At 44.0% G+C, this 17815-nt stretch overlaps 1 protein-coding gene across 2 annotated transcripts in view; it reads right to left on the bottom strand.

The window, feature by feature from the left end:
• Positions 1 to 17815, bottom strand: part of RORA (RAR related orphan receptor A) — a 687196-nt gene that overhangs the window by 528909 nt on the left and 140472 nt on the right. Inside the window, exon 2 of one of the 2 annotated variants that reach the window (XM_019748671.2) lies at positions 1186 to 1239. The exons of the other annotated variant lie outside the window; for it this stretch is intronic. Coding sequence (XP_019604230.1) covers positions 1186 to 1239 — 54 coding nt within the window. The remainder of the gene's footprint in view (positions 1 to 1185; positions 1240 to 17815) is intronic. 2 annotated transcript variants of the gene reach the window in all.

Genomic DNA, 17815 nt, shown 5'->3' with positions numbered 1-17815 from the left:
TTGTAGGAGTCCCTTATCATATGGATGAATTGTTTTTCCCACAGAAATAAGATGCATGCTTATTTATTGGTCCACTCACTCAGCAAACTATATCAAACATTGGATTTCAGCATGTGAATTTTGTGTATGAGGAAACCAAAGCTTAGGAAGGTTTAGCGACCTGCCCAACTAGTAAGTGTCACATTTTGGCCTCAAACTCAGTGCTATCTGATACTACCTAATTCTGGGCTCTTTCCAACAAAACATGTTACTACATTATGCTTGACATAGATTTTCATAAGCTAGTTTGGGAGGCCCAAAGCATGCAAAGTATAGTTCCTATGGGGAAACACATTGCAAATTACAAAAAAACTGGATATAAATTGGACTTTAAGAACGTAAGCTGTTTATATATTCAGATTCCACTGTGCTTTGCTCCCTCTGTAAATACCCCATTAGTAATCTAATGGTCTCCTCAGTTGAAACAACACTCTGTAACTGCAACTTTTAGGAAATTGAAATATATCTTTGATACACTTGAAGCTTGTCACGCAGATACTTAATGCTAGGGTCTCATGGCACTAACCAGTCTAGATATTTTTTTTAATTCAAACCATTCGGAAAACACAAACCTTGACTCCATTGGTACATCCCTGGATTTGAAAAGGAAAAAAATCACAACCCACAATTCACTGTGTCAGTCAAAGGAATCCAGGCTTATTCATTTTCAGATCTCTGAATTGGAAGATCAATGTTAACTATAGCAACAAGTTATTTCAGATGTAAGGAAATAGTGTTACTAAATACAATTCTCCAAACAGTAACAACATCTTCAGAGCTTTGCAATAGGTAACATCTGCACTGAGTTTTGAAGGATTAGAGATGGGAGTGGCAGAAGGAGGTGGGGGCAGGACACTGAGACAGCAATTAGTCTCAAGACAGATTCTCCCTTTTTCTTTTCTTTTCTTTTCTTTTAACCCTAGAGGATATTTATAATTATTGTTTTTCGTAATGCTCATGATGGCACAGATAAAGAACACCAATTGCTCCCAACAGAACTCTAAGTACAGTACACGCTTATAAGAGCAAATTACTGTTTATACATGGACAGGATTGTAAATGAGGGGAAGAACATTACAAATTATATGTTACCGAACAAAAGCCAAACATTTCCATTTCTTTCTTTTTATAAAAAGATATCATTACCTGCAGCTTGCCCCCTTCTCTCAGTCCCCTCAATGGACACTGGCACTGATAAGCCTACAAGAAATACAACAATAAGTTTACATTTTTATGTTATGATTTTAGAACATGGGGTAATATCCAGAGGTAGAAATACACAATCATTCACGTTTACATATTTCAAGCTACTCTAAGAATCACTAGAACAGAAAGATGATAACTTAAGCGCTGAATGGCGAGCTCATCTGTCCTAAGAACTGCACAAGCCTACAACCCTCAAGTAAATCTAGCCTAAAGGTGTACCATTTAACAACAAAAACACTGAACTTGAAAAGAACTGAAATTAAGTTTTGTATAAGGTTGGGTCTTTTCTCTGTGCATTTTCATTAACTACAAGTTACCGTAAGCTAGACTGTTTTTATTTCCTTATATATAATTCCTGTTTTATAAAGCCTAGTCCTGTTCCAAGAAACTGTTTTTGTAAACTAATACACACATATATATATTTAAAAATATTATATATATTTATTTATCAGGCTACCACATGACCCTAAGGAGGATTGAAAGATCACAACAATAGTATCTTTTTCATAGGTTTTAATATTGCTTTGAAGATGAAATGAGTTAGTACATCTAAAGCACTCAGAACGGGGCATGACAATAGAACCATTAGAGAACAATGTTAAGTGGTCAAAGTGAGTGGTTTCATTCCATTGGAGGTTCTAGGAAACGTCAGTTACATAAATTTAGGTCTGGTTAGTCCCAAGGTGGTTTTGCAGCAAATAAAGACTTTCAGAAAGGTGTGGCTTCCTATCCACTTCTCATCACCATCAAACACACCTTTTTTTTTACTCACTGCAGAACAGAAGTTGAGCAAGAGTCTGTCTCCTCTGAACTACAACTGGCAAAGGCGCGGAAGTAGTCTCTTTCCCTTGCTTCTGTGCCGTAAGTAACTTCTCTGAGCACTTGGTTGAGATTCATATGCTAAAGGCCTTTTGTTTGAGTGTGAGACAAGGTAGAGGGCAGTGAGCAGGTGTACTGTTTCTCACAACGAGCTTCCTCACTGCTCCTGCTTCATTTAAAACCAGGACATTCAAGGACTCTGTGCAATGATGAAAAGCTCACATCTCAACAGCACGGATTCTCTTAGGGTGGGACAGGTGAAAGTTTGTCTAGGCCCCCTTCCTCACAGCATTGTCATTGCTCAGTGGTTCCAGCTTCTCAAATGGCATGAACTGCTTAGCAATGGTGCAACTGCCTAGCAATATATGTTGCTGGGCTTGACTCGCCTCAACCCAAGGGTGTTCAATAATGCTGGCCTAGTGGATAAAGGGCAATGGACTTGTGGCAAGAGTCAAGAAATAAAATTCTGGCCAGCCCGGTGGCTCAGGTGGTTGAAGCTCCATGCTCCTAACTCCGAAGGCTGCCGGGTTCGAGTCCCACATGGGCCAGTGGGCTCTCAACCACAAGGTTGCTGGTTCAACTCCCACAAGGGATGGTGGGTTGAGTCCCCTGCAACCAGCAATGGCAACTGGACCTGGAGTTGAGCTGTGCCCTCCACAACCAAGATTGAAAGGACGACAACTTGACCTGGAAAAAGTCCTGGGAGTACACACTGTTCCCCGATAAAGTCCTGTTCCCCTTCCCCAATAAAATCTTTAAAAAAAACAAATAATAAAATAAAATTCTCATCTCAACTCATCTCAACAAACTGGGTATATACTTTCTAGGTCAACACAGTTATGCTTCACCCATCTTCAGACTGTGGATAGGCAATCCAAAGGTAGATCTACTTCCAATGAAAAAAATGTTGGGGTTTTCTGCAGTTACTGAATTTTTTCCCATCACAAATGCCAACCATCGCCAAATTCACTGTTAAATTTCCAAAGGCGTTCTCTGGTATCAGACTCATGTTTTTCTCGAATATCAAGCAGTCTATTTCAATGAACATAGGTAATGTTTCTTAGTTTCTTACCACCAAAGCTTTGTTACCTCTCATAACCGAGCCGAACCCTTATAGATGATTGACAGTGAGGTTCTACTGGCCTCCATTCTAGAACAGTGCCATCTACAGAGTGGAGCCTAGGTACAAATTGGCAAGCGTGTGCTTGCTACTATCACGAGGTACAAAGGATCCCAGGACCCTCCCCCGAGTCATGCCAACACACTTTGAAGTCACTTCTCCTTCGGAACTCTTGCAAGGATAAGCCTGTGCCTTGAAATGCAGCCTTCTTTTATTTCGTCTACAATTCATCATGTACTGGCTTGGGAAATACGAGGTCAGACAATTAAGTTCGCAAACTTGTTGCAATGATGTTACAAACCTTTTTTTGATATCACAGGGATTATGCATTATGAATTTGTACCAACTGGACAAACAGTTAACCAGGTTTATTATTTGGAAATGCTGAGAGCCTGTGTGAAAAACTTATACGACCTGAACTTTTTGCCAACAATTCATAACTCTTGCATCACGACAATGCAGCTCACACAGCACTGTCTGTGAGAGAGTTTTTAGCCAATAAACAAATAACTGTATTGGAACACCCTCCCCACTCACCTGATCTGGCCCCCAATGACTTCTTTCTTTACCCGAAGATAAAGGAAATATTGAAAGGAAGACATTTTGATGACATTCAGGACACCAAGGGTAATACAACGACAGCTCTGATGGCCAATCCAGAAAAAGAGTTCCAAAATTGCTTTGAAGGGTGAACTAGGCACTGGTGTCAGTGCATAGCTTCCCAAGGGGAGTACTTTGAAGGTGACCGTAGGGATATTCAGCAATGAGGCATGTAGCACTCTATCTAGGATGAGTTTGCAAACTTAACTGTCTGATCTCTCTCTCTCTCTCTCTCTCTCTCTCTCTCTCTCTCTCTCTCTCTCTCTCACACACACACACACACACACCACAGGAACATTTTTCAGCCATAAAAAAGAAAGAAACCTTGTGATTTGTGACATGGGTGGACCTTGAGAACATTATGCTAAGTGAAATAAGTCACGCAGAGAATGACAAATGCTGTATGATCTCACTTGTATGTGGAATATAAAAAATAAACAAAAACTAAAAGAAAAACCAAACTCACAGATACAGAGAACAGATTGGTAGTTGCCAGATTTGGGGGTGAGGGGGGCTGAGGAGTGGACAAAATGGGTGAAGGGAGTGAAAGGTACAAAGTTCCAGTTATAAAATAAGTCCTGGGGATGTAATGCATGAGTGCAGCATGGTGACAACAGTTAATATACTATATTGCATATTTAAAATTTGCTAAGAGAATAGATCTTACAATTTCTCATCGCAAGAAAAAACTTTTTGTAACTACATACAGTGATGGATGTTAACTAGATTTACTGATCATTTTGCAATGTACACAAATATCACATCAAATCTTGTTGTATGTACATCTGAAACTAATATGTCAACTATATGTCAACTTAAAAAGTTGTATGAGAAATTCTGACCCAACTGAAGCCATTTTCTGTGTCAGAGTGACTTAATTAAAGTCTTTGTGATGGCTGTGTGGGAGAACTTAAAAAAAACAAACCTATTTGTAAGCCAGCTACAAAGGAGTTATGTAATTAAAAAAAAACATACATACACTGAGCAACTGAGCATCTACTCTGTACTAGACCCTGCCCTGAAGCAGTCCAAGTCTAGTGAGTGATACAGACACAGAAATAGATATGGTATATGGGCAATCACTTTGTTATTCCAGAAAAACCATTGCTTTTCAAATGAAACCACAGGCAGCACATCTGCAAATAGGTCCAAACACATTCTTGGCTATAAACGCTATCCTTTGGCCTGAAATTGATTCTGATATTGAAATGCCTATAAGGAAAAATGAAAACGTGTGTACTAATTCCTTATACTTTACCAAAATCACCTTCCTTCTACCAAATTATCTTCCTTCCCATTAAATGAATAAAAATTCTTATTATTTTACTGGACTATTCCAGGGGAAAGTGTCACAAAGGTGGTAGACTCCTGGAAATGTTTCTCAATGTTCTAAGCTCCATCTCCTTTGCCTCAGGTGAGGTTATGGCCATGGTGGCCATGCTGTGGGCTAAAACAAATTCACAGGAAAGCCACAGGATGTTTTAAAATTTCCAGGACAACAGAGGTCTATCTGTCAGACAGCAGAGACTACTAGGTTCTTTAAAACAAACTATTAATAAATGGAACTGCTAGGTACTTCTCTTGGTCTTGGGAGTGAAAAAGTTACTGAGACAAAAAGGCACCATGAGCTGAGCAAGTTTGGGAATCTTGGGGAAATGGAGGAAGGAGGCTCTCTCCATTGGACCTCCATGTCCTCAGGAAGCAGGCTTATAAGTATCTCTACCTTTCAACCTTGAAGGGAGCTGCTAAGGGAGACTTAATGGATTTTGTCACTGTGTGACATGTCACTTCGGGTTTAGGAAGAAGAGATGGTCCTTGCAGTTAGAAGAAGCCTTGCGATACCCCACAACCATGTATGTGCCTGGCATGTTATATGTGCTCAATAAATGGTAGTAGTAGCAGGGGGTGGGGTGGGGGTGATGGTGAGGATTGTGATTATTATCTCCAACCAGATTTAGTTGCCCTACAAAATGCAATCTGTCAGAACCTATTCTTTTCTCATTTTCCCCCAAGAGCGTATCTTTGGCAAGGAGCCATGGAGGTGAGCAAAGTTAAGTTTGTTAGTCTATGTTACAATATTCAAAGAAGTATGACAAATCTGGGTCTTATCCGTGGCACTGAGGGCTGCCAGATGTGTTTACACACTACATACATAGCCGCCACGTAGAAGGCACTATCTCAAGTTGTCTAGTACACAACCTGCACAACCTTATGTAGCCGCCCTGCTTGGTATCCTCAAGTCCCATCTGACAGGAAATAATGATGGGTGTCTCTGGCCAACCGTCATGTCCATTATTGGATGTGTTCCCATAGCACCTCCAGGCAAGTGGAAATGGGAACCCAGGCAGCACTGAGACAATCGAGCCAGGGTTAGGCCACCATGGGAGAGGACCCTCAGGATCTCACTCAGGTATGCTGGCTGGGGTGGAAGACAGCCTTCAGCCCTGGCAGGTGGCAGAGCATTACAGTTTATGCAGAAGAGCAGTTGTGAGGACCAGGTACACAAGCAGAGTGTCGGGTCGGTACAGTGTGTAAGTTGAGGGTGGGAGTGGGGAGGGGGCAGTACCAAGACACACTTCAGGTACCACCTAGTAGTTGGTCTAGGGCTCCTGACCTGCTGCCAGGTTAGGCCAAAATGTGTTACATCCCTAGCATTTTAAATCTAGCACATCCACCCTTTGGACAGGCTCAAGCTGGCTCCTAAAAGTAAGTAGCAAACACTAGCCCCCATTTAAGGCATTCATCCTTAAGTCCCCTCCCACCTCGTTCCAATGTGTGTTCACCCTATTTGATGACTCTCATTCATATTTCCTTTCGACCCCCACCTTCCCACACTACCTTCCATTCTTCCTACTCCCTTGGAATTGCTTCAGCAACTGAGCTGAGCCAGCTTGCTACCCACTCCTGTTGGGAAGTCCCAGCCCTAACCAGGAGGCAGGGAACAGCCAACCCTGCCTGCCAATGAGGGTCTTCAGGGTCTCCTGCTCGTCGTGACATTCAGGGACTGAAGAAAGGACATACTAAAGTAAGAGAAAATTGCGCACCTATAAATGGTTAGCATAGGACGATTGCTTAGTTAATGAAGAAGGAGGGAACTTCTGCCATTCTCTCCCATTGTTTGTACTATAAGGAAGGAAAATTTCTCCCCTATAGAGAAGAAGGTTTGAGTGTTCTCCTATTTGAGGGGAGTCTGACAGGGGTTGCTTCAGACCTGCACCTCGATCCTTCCTTGTCAGCTCCCCCATGGGAGGGGGCTGCCCAAAGTGCTGGGCTGGAGCCTGGCCCTCACTGGGCCATGATCACAAAGGGAAAGGTGTCTGCAGCTCAGGCAGCCTTCTAGGCTCACCTCCGTCCCTTCTTCTGGCATCTATACCAGGCAGGCTCAGCTCAGGTTCCTGCCTCTGTGCGGTCATCACACCCTGAGCTTGGCCATCCTTGGGGTTCCAGCTACTCATGCCTGGGCTGCTTGGGCAACTGGACGTAGAGCCTGGCCACAAGGTGAAGATGGGATGCTTCACGTAGGTTGATATCACTCAGTTTTGTGTTCTACCACCTCTAACCACTGACACCCTACAGTGTGTGCCCATGTACACATACGTGTGTGTATATAGATGCATCCATTTAATGACTGAAGACAGTACTTTGTCTGCATTGAGCTGTGGTTCTTGCTGGCAGGGCACCTTCATCCAAGAACCTGTGAGAAGAATTAAGTTTGGGCAAAATCCCACCCCGGCCCCTATCTCAATTGAGCAGAACATCCTATGAAACAGCTAGGGAGGACATAATTAGCTCCGTTTCTGAGATGGGGAAACTCAGGTCCATCTGCCTTTAGTGAGGTTAATGGATTTTCCCTGAGTCCCAAAGCTACTGGAACAGAGCTGTGCCTTGACCCAAGTCTTCCATGTCTAAACCTCCTCTCATTGCACCACAGCTGCTTTGATTTTGAGCAAGAATCAGTGCCCTTCTCTGCCTCAACATGCATACTCAGTGGAGAGATAAGAAGACATTGTCTTCAAGGTTAAGAATGGTCCAACATCACACCCACATGGTTTTGTGGAACTGCCCAGCAACTTGAGCTGCCAAGCAACCTAAAAGACATCCAGAGGAGGGAAGTCACCATCTTGTCACCTTGTGGAAGCAGCTGGGAGGCCATGTCAAAGCTGCTCCTCACCTCGAGGAAGCTCAATCCCCACCCCTCTAGTCTCACTCATACCTGAGGTCTCCTTTTCACAGAAGAAAGTCTGTGGAGGTCCTAGGGGGCCCGGGGGCGTGGAGCCCAGAGCTTCTTAAACATGGGCATGCACAGAGTCACCTGGAAGGCTTGCTGATGGACAGACTGGACTGCTGGGTGTCGCCCTCCAGGTTTCTGAGGGCAGGACCACACAATGTGCATCTCTAACACATTCCCAAGATACTGATGCCGCTGGTTCAGGGACAACCCGTAAGGACCACTGCCATGCAGTGACTTGTCTCTTCCCAGGGCCTGGCTCACTGCCCCACCCTCAGAAGACACTTCCTGAGACACACCAATGAGGGCATCAGTTGATCACCCTAATAAAAAGATTTAAGCAGCCTCTGTCTTCAGCTGTGTTAGACCCAGTGTGGGGTAAGTTAGATAGAAGTCCCTGCCCTCTAAAGATAAAGATTGACACAAGTCATGCACACAAGCATAGAAAGATGAGATTATAATAAATCCCCCCCACCCCAGGATAAAACAAAAGGCTGACAATGGAGACTGGGAGCTTCTTTGGGACACCTCCGAAGTTCGTGCTTTCTAATTTTGAGTGCTACCACCATCATGCCGTGGGTCACTGTGCAGCTGTCTCCGCTGTATTTAATCACAGTCCTAAAGTCCGAGTGAGCTGCTCCAACCGGACGACGTGGGAGTCCTTGACCACCATCAAGGCGCTCTGACAGGCAGGCAGGGCTACAGAAGGCGGTGACAGAAAGAGGTTTCAATGTGAGGGACTCACGGCATCAAAGATCTGTGAACGGTTCAGCTACACAGAGGAATCATCAGAATAATGATCATTTGTCACTCTCCCCCCTCCCTTGCTTGTTCAAAGAAAAGAGCCCTTAATTGCTTCTTGAACTGCACACAAGTGGGCCGTTGACTGTAACTGTAATTCAGCACGGAGCAGCAAGGAAAACTCTAAAACAGATTTCGTTGAGGCAATGTCTTAAATGGAGAAAACACGACAGCAGGATCGGCAGGACCAGGGCACTAAGTGGGATGAGAGCGTCTTAAAGAACAGCTTGGGATACTGTCAGCAGTTGAAAGTAATCTTTAATTAGAGATGACACCAGGTGTGATCCAGGGGGCTATGTGTTTTAAGTGGGGAAAGGGTGAGGAGGAGAAAGAGAGGGAGGGAAAATGGGCAGAAATTCCTAACGAAGAAGACCCTGTTTAAGGAAACCGAAGAATTCTGCCTAGGGTCGTTTGCTATTAACCATCTCTCTCCAACCATGTCTCAGGTACAACATTACATCTTGAGAAGTCTAAATCCTTTCCTTCAGTCTAGCCCGCACATTGCTAGGAAGGGTCACGGACCTCGAGAGGCAGAAACTGGTTGTCCACACCACCCAGTTCACCAGCCATTCCAGGCAAAGCCATGGCCACCTCTGTACAGGCTGCATTCAGGGCAGGGACTAGAAAGAAGATGCCAGCCACGGAGAGCCAACTGCAAGCTACATGTCTTCTGTAAATTATTTCTCTCTGTGTTTATCTAAAGATGCCTTCCAAGGAATTCTCCTTTTCAAAAATGTGTCTTTGTACGTTGTTCTGTTGTTAGGTCCCTGAAATACAAATAAATGTCCAACACTTCTCTGAAGTCTCCCATCCCACTCCATTCAGAGGAATCTCCTATTAAATGCCTTTTGCACTACCCTGTGAGGCAGCCCTTCCATTTCTGTATCTCCCGTACCGAGTGGTCCTCTCCCCTGACTGTCCTACAATCCCTGCACTGGGGAGTGAGGCCCCAACTTCCGTCCCTCCACACAGTGGCTGTGCCACTTCCTCAATAACACTGAACTGCAACCACACTGGCAAACAAGCCTCAGTGAAGAGGGCGCCCTCTCGTACTGGGAAGAGCCTGATACCCCCTTCCCAGTAAAGCACCCACCGGATAATGAAAAGTAGCTGATAAGAATTAGCATTTATTGGGTATGTAATGTGTGCCGAGTCCATAGCAAGGGCTTTAAACAGCGTCTCTCATTCAGTCCCAACAATAACCCTATTTAGGTAGATACTATCATGCTCGCTATTTTACAGAGAAGAAAACAGACGTATGGCGAGAACAAATAAATTACAGAAGTCACAATGACAGTGGTCAGCTCCTGGTTTGAATCCACATCTCTGAGTTCAATATCCACACTCTTATACTCTATCAATGGCCAGAAACTGCGGCATAATGGCAGCACATCCTACACAGGGACAATTTGAAGGAGGGTATGGGTTTTCATCTACCACAGAATCAGGGGCTCAAATATCCACTACATGTTGGTCAATGAGCTGTTGTTCTTCACATGCGATTTCTAAACTTTACAACAACTCTAAAACTGAGCTGTTTTAGCTTCACTTAACAGACAAGAAAATCCTGAGTCCACGTGACTGAAAAATTTGCCTACACTTCCACAGGTGGTAGGTAGAGGAGACTAAGTTACAAAGCCCACATACTTCCCACTCTGCCTTCTTGGCTCCACTTGTCCAAGGTCCCCTTGTTAACCAATTACAGACTTATTACTCTGCTCCCCCTAACTAGTAAAAAAAATACACACACACACACACACACACTAACTTTGATCCAGGACCATTCTAAGACCATACTCTTGAAGGTATTATACACTCTGAGCATCAGAAATGATGCCACCAATTCATTTAGACATTGCCTTCAAATTCTCATATAGAGGTGCTCACTTTTTAAAGAAAGCAATGAAATTGAAATTTATTAATAAAGAGAGGTAAGTGACTTATTTCATTACCAGATCTTAGATGTGGTTCTACATTGTCCTTACGTTTGTAAAATTGTTTTTCATGACATAGACTGACTTTATTTCTCTGGCAGCAGGATACACTCTCCCTCTTAAGCAATTATCATCGCACTTGTGTAGCTAAGTAGTATACGAGGATTCCAAGGGTCTCTCAGTAGCTAAATTTCCCACACATCAACTAGGCATCTTTTCCTCAATCATCTATGTAAAAATGCTGAAGTCCAAATGTCACTGTTGGATTCTTTCTAAACTTGTGCAAGGATAGAAAAGGGGACCGAGAGGTAGAGTAGCACTTCGGTTAGCAAAGTGTTTATTGAGAAGGTACAATGTGCCTGCTGTGTCATTCATGGCAGGGCTGCCTGAAGAATAACCCCAATCCTCATCCTGAAATCGCTGGCAGGGGGCTGGGGAAGGGAGACACTCACACAACACAAAACTGATCATGGGTTCCGTGAGCTTCACTCTGGCCTGGGCACTTCTGGATGGGGGTGTTGAAGAGTTCATGTTCCGAGTCCAACCTTGTTTGAAACCTGGCTCTGTTGCTTTATTTACTGTGCAACTGTGAGCACGTGATTTAATCTCTTGAGGACTCAATTTCCTTAACTGTAAATGGAGACAATAGGATGTATAATAGGGCAGAAAGGCATAAGCAAATCTAGTATATAAAGAAGACAGCATGTGACCAGCATACAGCAAGGATTATCAAGTCCAGGATAGCACACCGTTGAGTAGAAGGAGGCTCTGCCATAGCTCCAGAAGCCATTAGTTACTCAGAGTTTCCCTCCTACTTCTGCTCTGGGGCTTTGCGGTCCTTCTCTTGGTTGCAACTTCCACTTCCCTACCTCTGAACCCCATGCAAGCTTCACTTGGTTAACCTCTATTCATCCTCCAGCCTAACCTAAACCCCTGTTCTGATTTCTTTTCCAAACTCCCACTCTAGCACAAGAGTGATGACTCATCCCACATGCTCTCAAAGCATCTAAGCTTACCTGCATCCCAATACCTGTCACTAGCCTTTGAGAGGCCTGTTGTCTTGCCTACACCCCCTGCCACAGGGTGAGAAACTGCAAGGCGAGACCATGTGCCAGGGATCTCTCCCTGGCTCCTAGTACAATGATGGGCGGCAGCAGGTGTTCAGGCACTATTTGTTTAGAAGATGCATAAATGAACACAAATAGATACCATGTCTAAACCTGCACAAATCCGCTCTTAATAAAAGTGCATGGCTCAAATGTGGCATCAAATTCTGCTGTCCCATCTTGTGCCTGGTGTCACTGAATCTCTGGATAAGAAGTACAGATGGTTGTGCTGTCAGGGGGAGGCCTCCCTACCACAACATCAGCTGCTGGTCCTTCACACGGTGGGTACAGAGTAGGTTATGAGGCTTGGCTGGCTGACTGGTAATAAGTTCACCAGTGCAAGGTGTGGGTGTTAATGTGGATGCATTTCAGACGTTTATTCCAACGTCTGGTGTAAATAAATGTGGAAAGAATTCAGGTTGGTCAACCATGAGTAAGAACATCTTCTTGCTCTCTTGGGAGCCGTTACAGATTTTGGCTTCATCCCCATCCCTGCATAAAGAAGCTGGGATGGGACTGCAGCTTCTAGAATTACAACCATTTTGTCACCTTGTCATTTGACTCACCGTCTAGGTCTGGAGACATTTTGCACAGGAAGAAAGCAATAAAGTGAACAGTCACAGGGCCAGTGAATTCTCCAATCTTCAAAGTACCTTGTTCTGTCCCACAGTACATACATATTTCTGGTAAGCACCATGGAGAGCCTCACATCTGTTACCTCCTGCACTGCTGGGAATCAAAGCATTTATCCCCACGAGATGTTTTCTGAAGTCCCGAGGGCACTGAGCCATCTCATCCTCACTCCCTTGGCGAGCTTCCCTGCCTACATGAAAATACCTGAAAAGGCTAACTTTGTCTGTTCCTTATTGCCTGAAAAATAAGAGGACTCTTAACCTTTAGGGATTTATATTTGGAAAAGGGAAAACGAACTACATACAGCTTATAAAAAGGCAGGAGGGTGAGTCATTTAAAAATTTTTTTTACAAGTTTGGGAAAATGGATATATATATATATGTATATGTGTATATATATATATATATATATATATATATATATGAGAAACTAAATATGAACTGATCTGATTAATTACTTCTCAGTGTATACACCTTTCCTTGGTTATATTTTATTTAAAAAAAAAAAAAAAACTCAGTGGAGCCCACAGCAGGTGTTAAAAACCTACCTGATTAATAGAGTAACCAGGATTTACAATCAGTAATTACTCAGAATTAGCCCTCAGAACAATAATTAGAATTCTGGAAAACTGGAAGACAAAAGACCCTTCTTTAGATTTCAGCTTTACCACGCCCTCATCATTTCCAAAATGTGGGGGTAACACACAGTCGCGTCACAGGTTTGCCGTGACGACCATATGTAAAATCATTTTGTAAAGGGCTGCACATCTTAGCAGTAGGAGATCTTCCTAGCTCCTCACCAGGATTGAAGGGCAGATGCCAATGGGGTGGCTCTTTCAGGGAAAAAGTTACACCAACATATTTTTTTTTTACTGTGAAATCATATTTATAAATAAATCTCTATCAATTATTTATTCAGGTTTCTTTTTGGTTAGGACATCCTAGAATCCTAAGAGAAGAGGTAGAATACAAATAATTGATTTGGTCAGTTTAATATTGAGTCAAAGAATCACGAAGTTGTCATTGGAAGAAACCTAAAAAGCATCTAGTTCTAATCCAACCCCCTCGTGTGACCGACGAGGAAAGAGAGGCAGATAGAGGCTGACTGAATTCCCCAAGAAGACATAGAGAATCACAGAACCAGCTTTAGACAAATGGGTTCCCAACTGCTTCAGTGCTTCAGTGCTCTCTGCGACACAAAACCTCCCTTTTACGGCTTTCCACATGAAGCCAGTGTCTGAGACCACAACAGCATCCCTCTCCAAAAGGTGTGGAATAGCTGTGAAAGCTGTGTCTGGCGGGTGGGGGTGGTAACTGACCATTCACGGCAGGGTCCCTTCTCTGTACCTCCACAATAGGCGGGCAGGACTGATGTCCCTCCTGAGGCCTGACATGGCTTCCCGCTCCTCCCCCCAGTGTCTGAATGGGTGGGTCATTGGCTTCACTAATAGTGACCATGTTATTAAAATGCCAGGCAGAATCCACAGGGGAAGGTCAAGATCATGAAATGTCTAGTTCCCAGAGGTATCAGAGAACAGAGGAGACTTGTTCCTTCAGCTTATTTAGACTTGAAGTGGTAGCTCCCCAGAACAAAGCCATGCACCCCCACGGATGTTCTGAGCTAGGGTGATTAATTTCTTAGCCTCTCCAAACCTGAGGCTAGAAATCTGTGTCCAAAAACCCAACATATTTCACAAAATCCTTTGGTGCAGGAAAAGCCCAATTTAAACAGACCCAAATAAACCCAGAATACACGGTTGCATACACATCTGTTGCAGTGTTTATTCATCTGGAAAAGGATTCTGCAGTGCTCTACCATGAAAGGGGAAACCTAGGAAAGGGTAAGGAAGACCCCTCGGCCCGCACCTACTCCCCACCTCTCGCAAGCCCCTTCTCCCTGATGGGGGTGGCTCCTGTCCAGAAAGTAAAACAGCTTCGGCCTCACAGTGTAGGACAAAGAGAAAATGGGAGGACACAGACCTCTCCATTATCAAGTCTGCTGAAAGCATGAAGAAGATAGAGAAAGAATACAAACATAAAGGCTAACTCAAGAGTCATTTCCGTTTGGCTCAGAATGATATTAATAGCACAGGCAAATACCCCAAGCCACTCCTGCATGGAAAGCCTGGGGCTGTTTCCACCCTTTCCTGGTATAACCAATGTTTAAGGCCCAGGCCTTGGCTGGGCGAAGTGGGCAAGAGACGCTCCACCACGGAGACGAGTGCCTTGGCAGTAGGGTTTCCAGGTGGGAATTCGCGCCCGTTCTCAGGATTTTTTTTTCGCTTTCCCATTCCTGAATCCCGAGAAAAGGTGGTCGGGAAATCGGGAACATCGGCTCCTTGAACCCAGGTGGTTGGTAGTATTGGCCGTCACTTTGTGGAGATGATTCATCGTGGAGAACAGAAAACAGTTTATACCTCGGAATTCAGGAATGGGAAAGTGAAAAAAATGCCTGAGAACAGGCGGGAATTCGAAACCCTACTTGGCACCAACTAAAGTTGAAGACACATGAGGTTTGAAGGGAGCTCGCTCATCTTAGACAGCCCATGAGGACTGTCTAGGCCACTCCTCTCACTTGAATTTTCTGCCACGCCTCTCAGTGAAAGCAGAGAATTATTTCCTCTATTTCAAAGTGCTCTGGTCTATTAAGCCCTTTCAGGGTTCACTGGGAAAGCACAGGGTTCTTCCATACTCCATTAACCACGCTTGTGAGAAGCCTGCCAGGCTGGACATTCACCCCATATGGCAAGAAAAGACCCTCTAGGTACTGATCAGAGGGACCCAAAGTCCAAAAGTGGAAGCAAGTTCCACAACCTCTCTGGGAAAAGCAAACCCCTAACTTGCTGAGGTCTCTTATTCAAGCCCAAGGATAATCAGGCGAGATGGATAACACATTTGACCTCTTTTAGAGGTGCCTACATATTGGGAAATATCTGACACTTGCCTTTGGGACTTGCTGTGTCATGTTAGGAGCATTTGTGTGTGCATACGTGTGTGTGTGTGTGTGTGTGTGTGTGTGTGTGTCATTTTCTAAATTTCAAGGATTCGATTGCCAGTTTGAGCTCTCTTGGCAGAACCTTCAAGTGTTCTCAGGAACAGATGCCTGGAGAAGAATGCTAGGAGTTCTGAAACAGAGCAATGCACAGAGTTGGGGAAGCAGCTGCTCTGCTCTAGTCACTGTGTATACAACTTCACCAAAAGTGTTTAGGAAACAGATCATTCTGGAGCCTATACCACCAATTCAAAATGCAGGCCCTTTTAGTTCCAGTCAGCCGTTTTTTCCTATGCTGTTTGTTTTCTGCCATGAGTTTTAGCAATCTGTTTACGTTGTGTGTGCACGCACATGTGCGTGCGTGTGTGTGTGTGTGTGTGCATGCGTGTGTTTCCCTCTCCAGCCTCGCTGAATTATCCCCAAGTGACTCTTAATCCTCAACTGTAATTCCCAGTGATTGCACTGATGTGATGATAACGGGGGAGCCCATTCTCCTCCCGCCCCTCCTTGCTCCCTCTCCCCTTGTTGCTAAGCTCAGCCAAGGATGCTCTAGGGAGCTGTCTGTTTAAAATAGGAAGTTCAGCAGCAGGGTCACCAGGCTTTTAAATGGAGAGGCTGCCCAGGGTAGGAGAGCTCCCAGTCCCAAACCCTTCCCTTTTCCCTCTGTCCCCAGCATCTCTCCACCATGGCATGAATGGCACTGTGCAGACATTGGTCCCAAGTCATCGCTTCCAAGGCCCTTGGGCTCCCTGCAGTCCACCTAGGTTGGCACTGACACTGAACAGGACTCTGGACTAGGACTCAGACAGGCCCCTGCCCCCAGCTCGTTGATGGTGGGCAAGTTCCCTGTCCTCAATTTCCACAACCATACAAATGGACTAAACAGGTCTGACTGGATGGTGATTCAAGCAGTACTTTGGAAACTTCGCTATACAGAACAATCATCTGGAGGCCTTATTCAAACAGATTCCTGGGTCCACCTGCAAAGATTTTAATTTAACGGGTTAGAGTCTTTGGGTTGAGAATTTGCATTTCTAACTGTCTTCCGGGTGATACTGCTGCTGCAGGTATGAGGACCACACATCGAAAATCACTGGCCCACGGCATCTTCCACCCTGACACCCCCCTCTATCCCCATATTCAATGTCATAGGAGAAGTCAGAACTATTTGGCCCTGGTCTGATGAAGAATTCCACATAGGGCTACAAAAGTCACAGGCCTCTCCCACACTTACACCGTTTTCCTCTTGCCCCCAAGTTCTACTCACTCATTTGCAAAGACAAGAAGCACAGATATGAGTAAGGTGTGCCACTGGTTTCACTTTAAGCTGTCGGTAGTTGCTACACCTCTGAGGAAATCATTTGAAATTACAAGATGGAGACAACTTGAAATAGCCAAGAAGGAAAAAGGATAAACTATATAGGCTCCATTGCCTACGTTATTATCTTGGGTCATATTTTTGCCAACTGCGTAAGTCACCCGGAATAGTGCAATGCACATTTGGTGGTCCCACATACTGTTTGGAGAGGCATAAAAAATAACTCCAAAGCAATAGAAACAGAAGTATTATAAAGTACACTCTCAGATACTTATCTTGCTCCTAGCTCTATAAACCTTTTCCAACTGCAAAATCAGAAACCTTTCTGCCATTCAGCAATTTGACCTTCACCTAAGAGACAGCTGCAAATTCTTCCATTATGTCCGTTCTCTCAGAGTTGCATGGCCCCATGTGAAAAGGAGAAAGCACTGGCCTGGTGATGTTGGCATTATGTCTAAGAAGGAATTCTGGTTCTAAGCTCCTGCGTTCAGATGCCTAAATATTTCTCCATCTGAAAGTCTACTTGTTCCAATGCAATAGAGCTCATGCTACGACAGAGTTTTAAACGAGAACTTAAGAGAAAAGAATTCAGAGTAATGTCACCAAACCGGTGTGTTTCTCAAATCCGTTCCTTTTTGAAAAATTTTGCTATTGTAAGCTACTGTTACTAAGAATACATCATATGCATTAGATTAACTAAAATCAAATATTAAAAATCATTGCACTAGGATGAAAAATAACTTTATTTAAAATTTTATACTTTAACTTAAAATGTGATGTGTTCACTTTAGAACTTTCCAGATACAATAGGAGACAGATAAAAAGAGGTCCATTCCCAAATGGTCTAAAATGTTTTTTCATAAATTTCCCAATAGCTATTTGAAAAATCTGTATTTCTCTGAATCGAGGGTAAGCCCACTGCCGATTTTTGTAAATAAAGTTTTCCTGAAACACAGCCACTGTCATTTGTTAGCATACTGTCTACTGTCACTCCACAACAATGGCACAGTTGAGTAGTTG

This window comes from Rhinolophus sinicus, linkage group LG03 (genome assembly GCF_036562045.2).
Source record: "Rhinolophus sinicus isolate RSC01 linkage group LG03, ASM3656204v1, whole genome shotgun sequence".
Lineage (NCBI taxonomy): Eukaryota > Metazoa > Chordata > Mammalia > Chiroptera > Rhinolophidae > Rhinolophus > Rhinolophus sinicus.
Note: the sequence above shows the minus strand (reverse complement) of the source record. Positions and strands in the feature narration are given on the sequence as shown.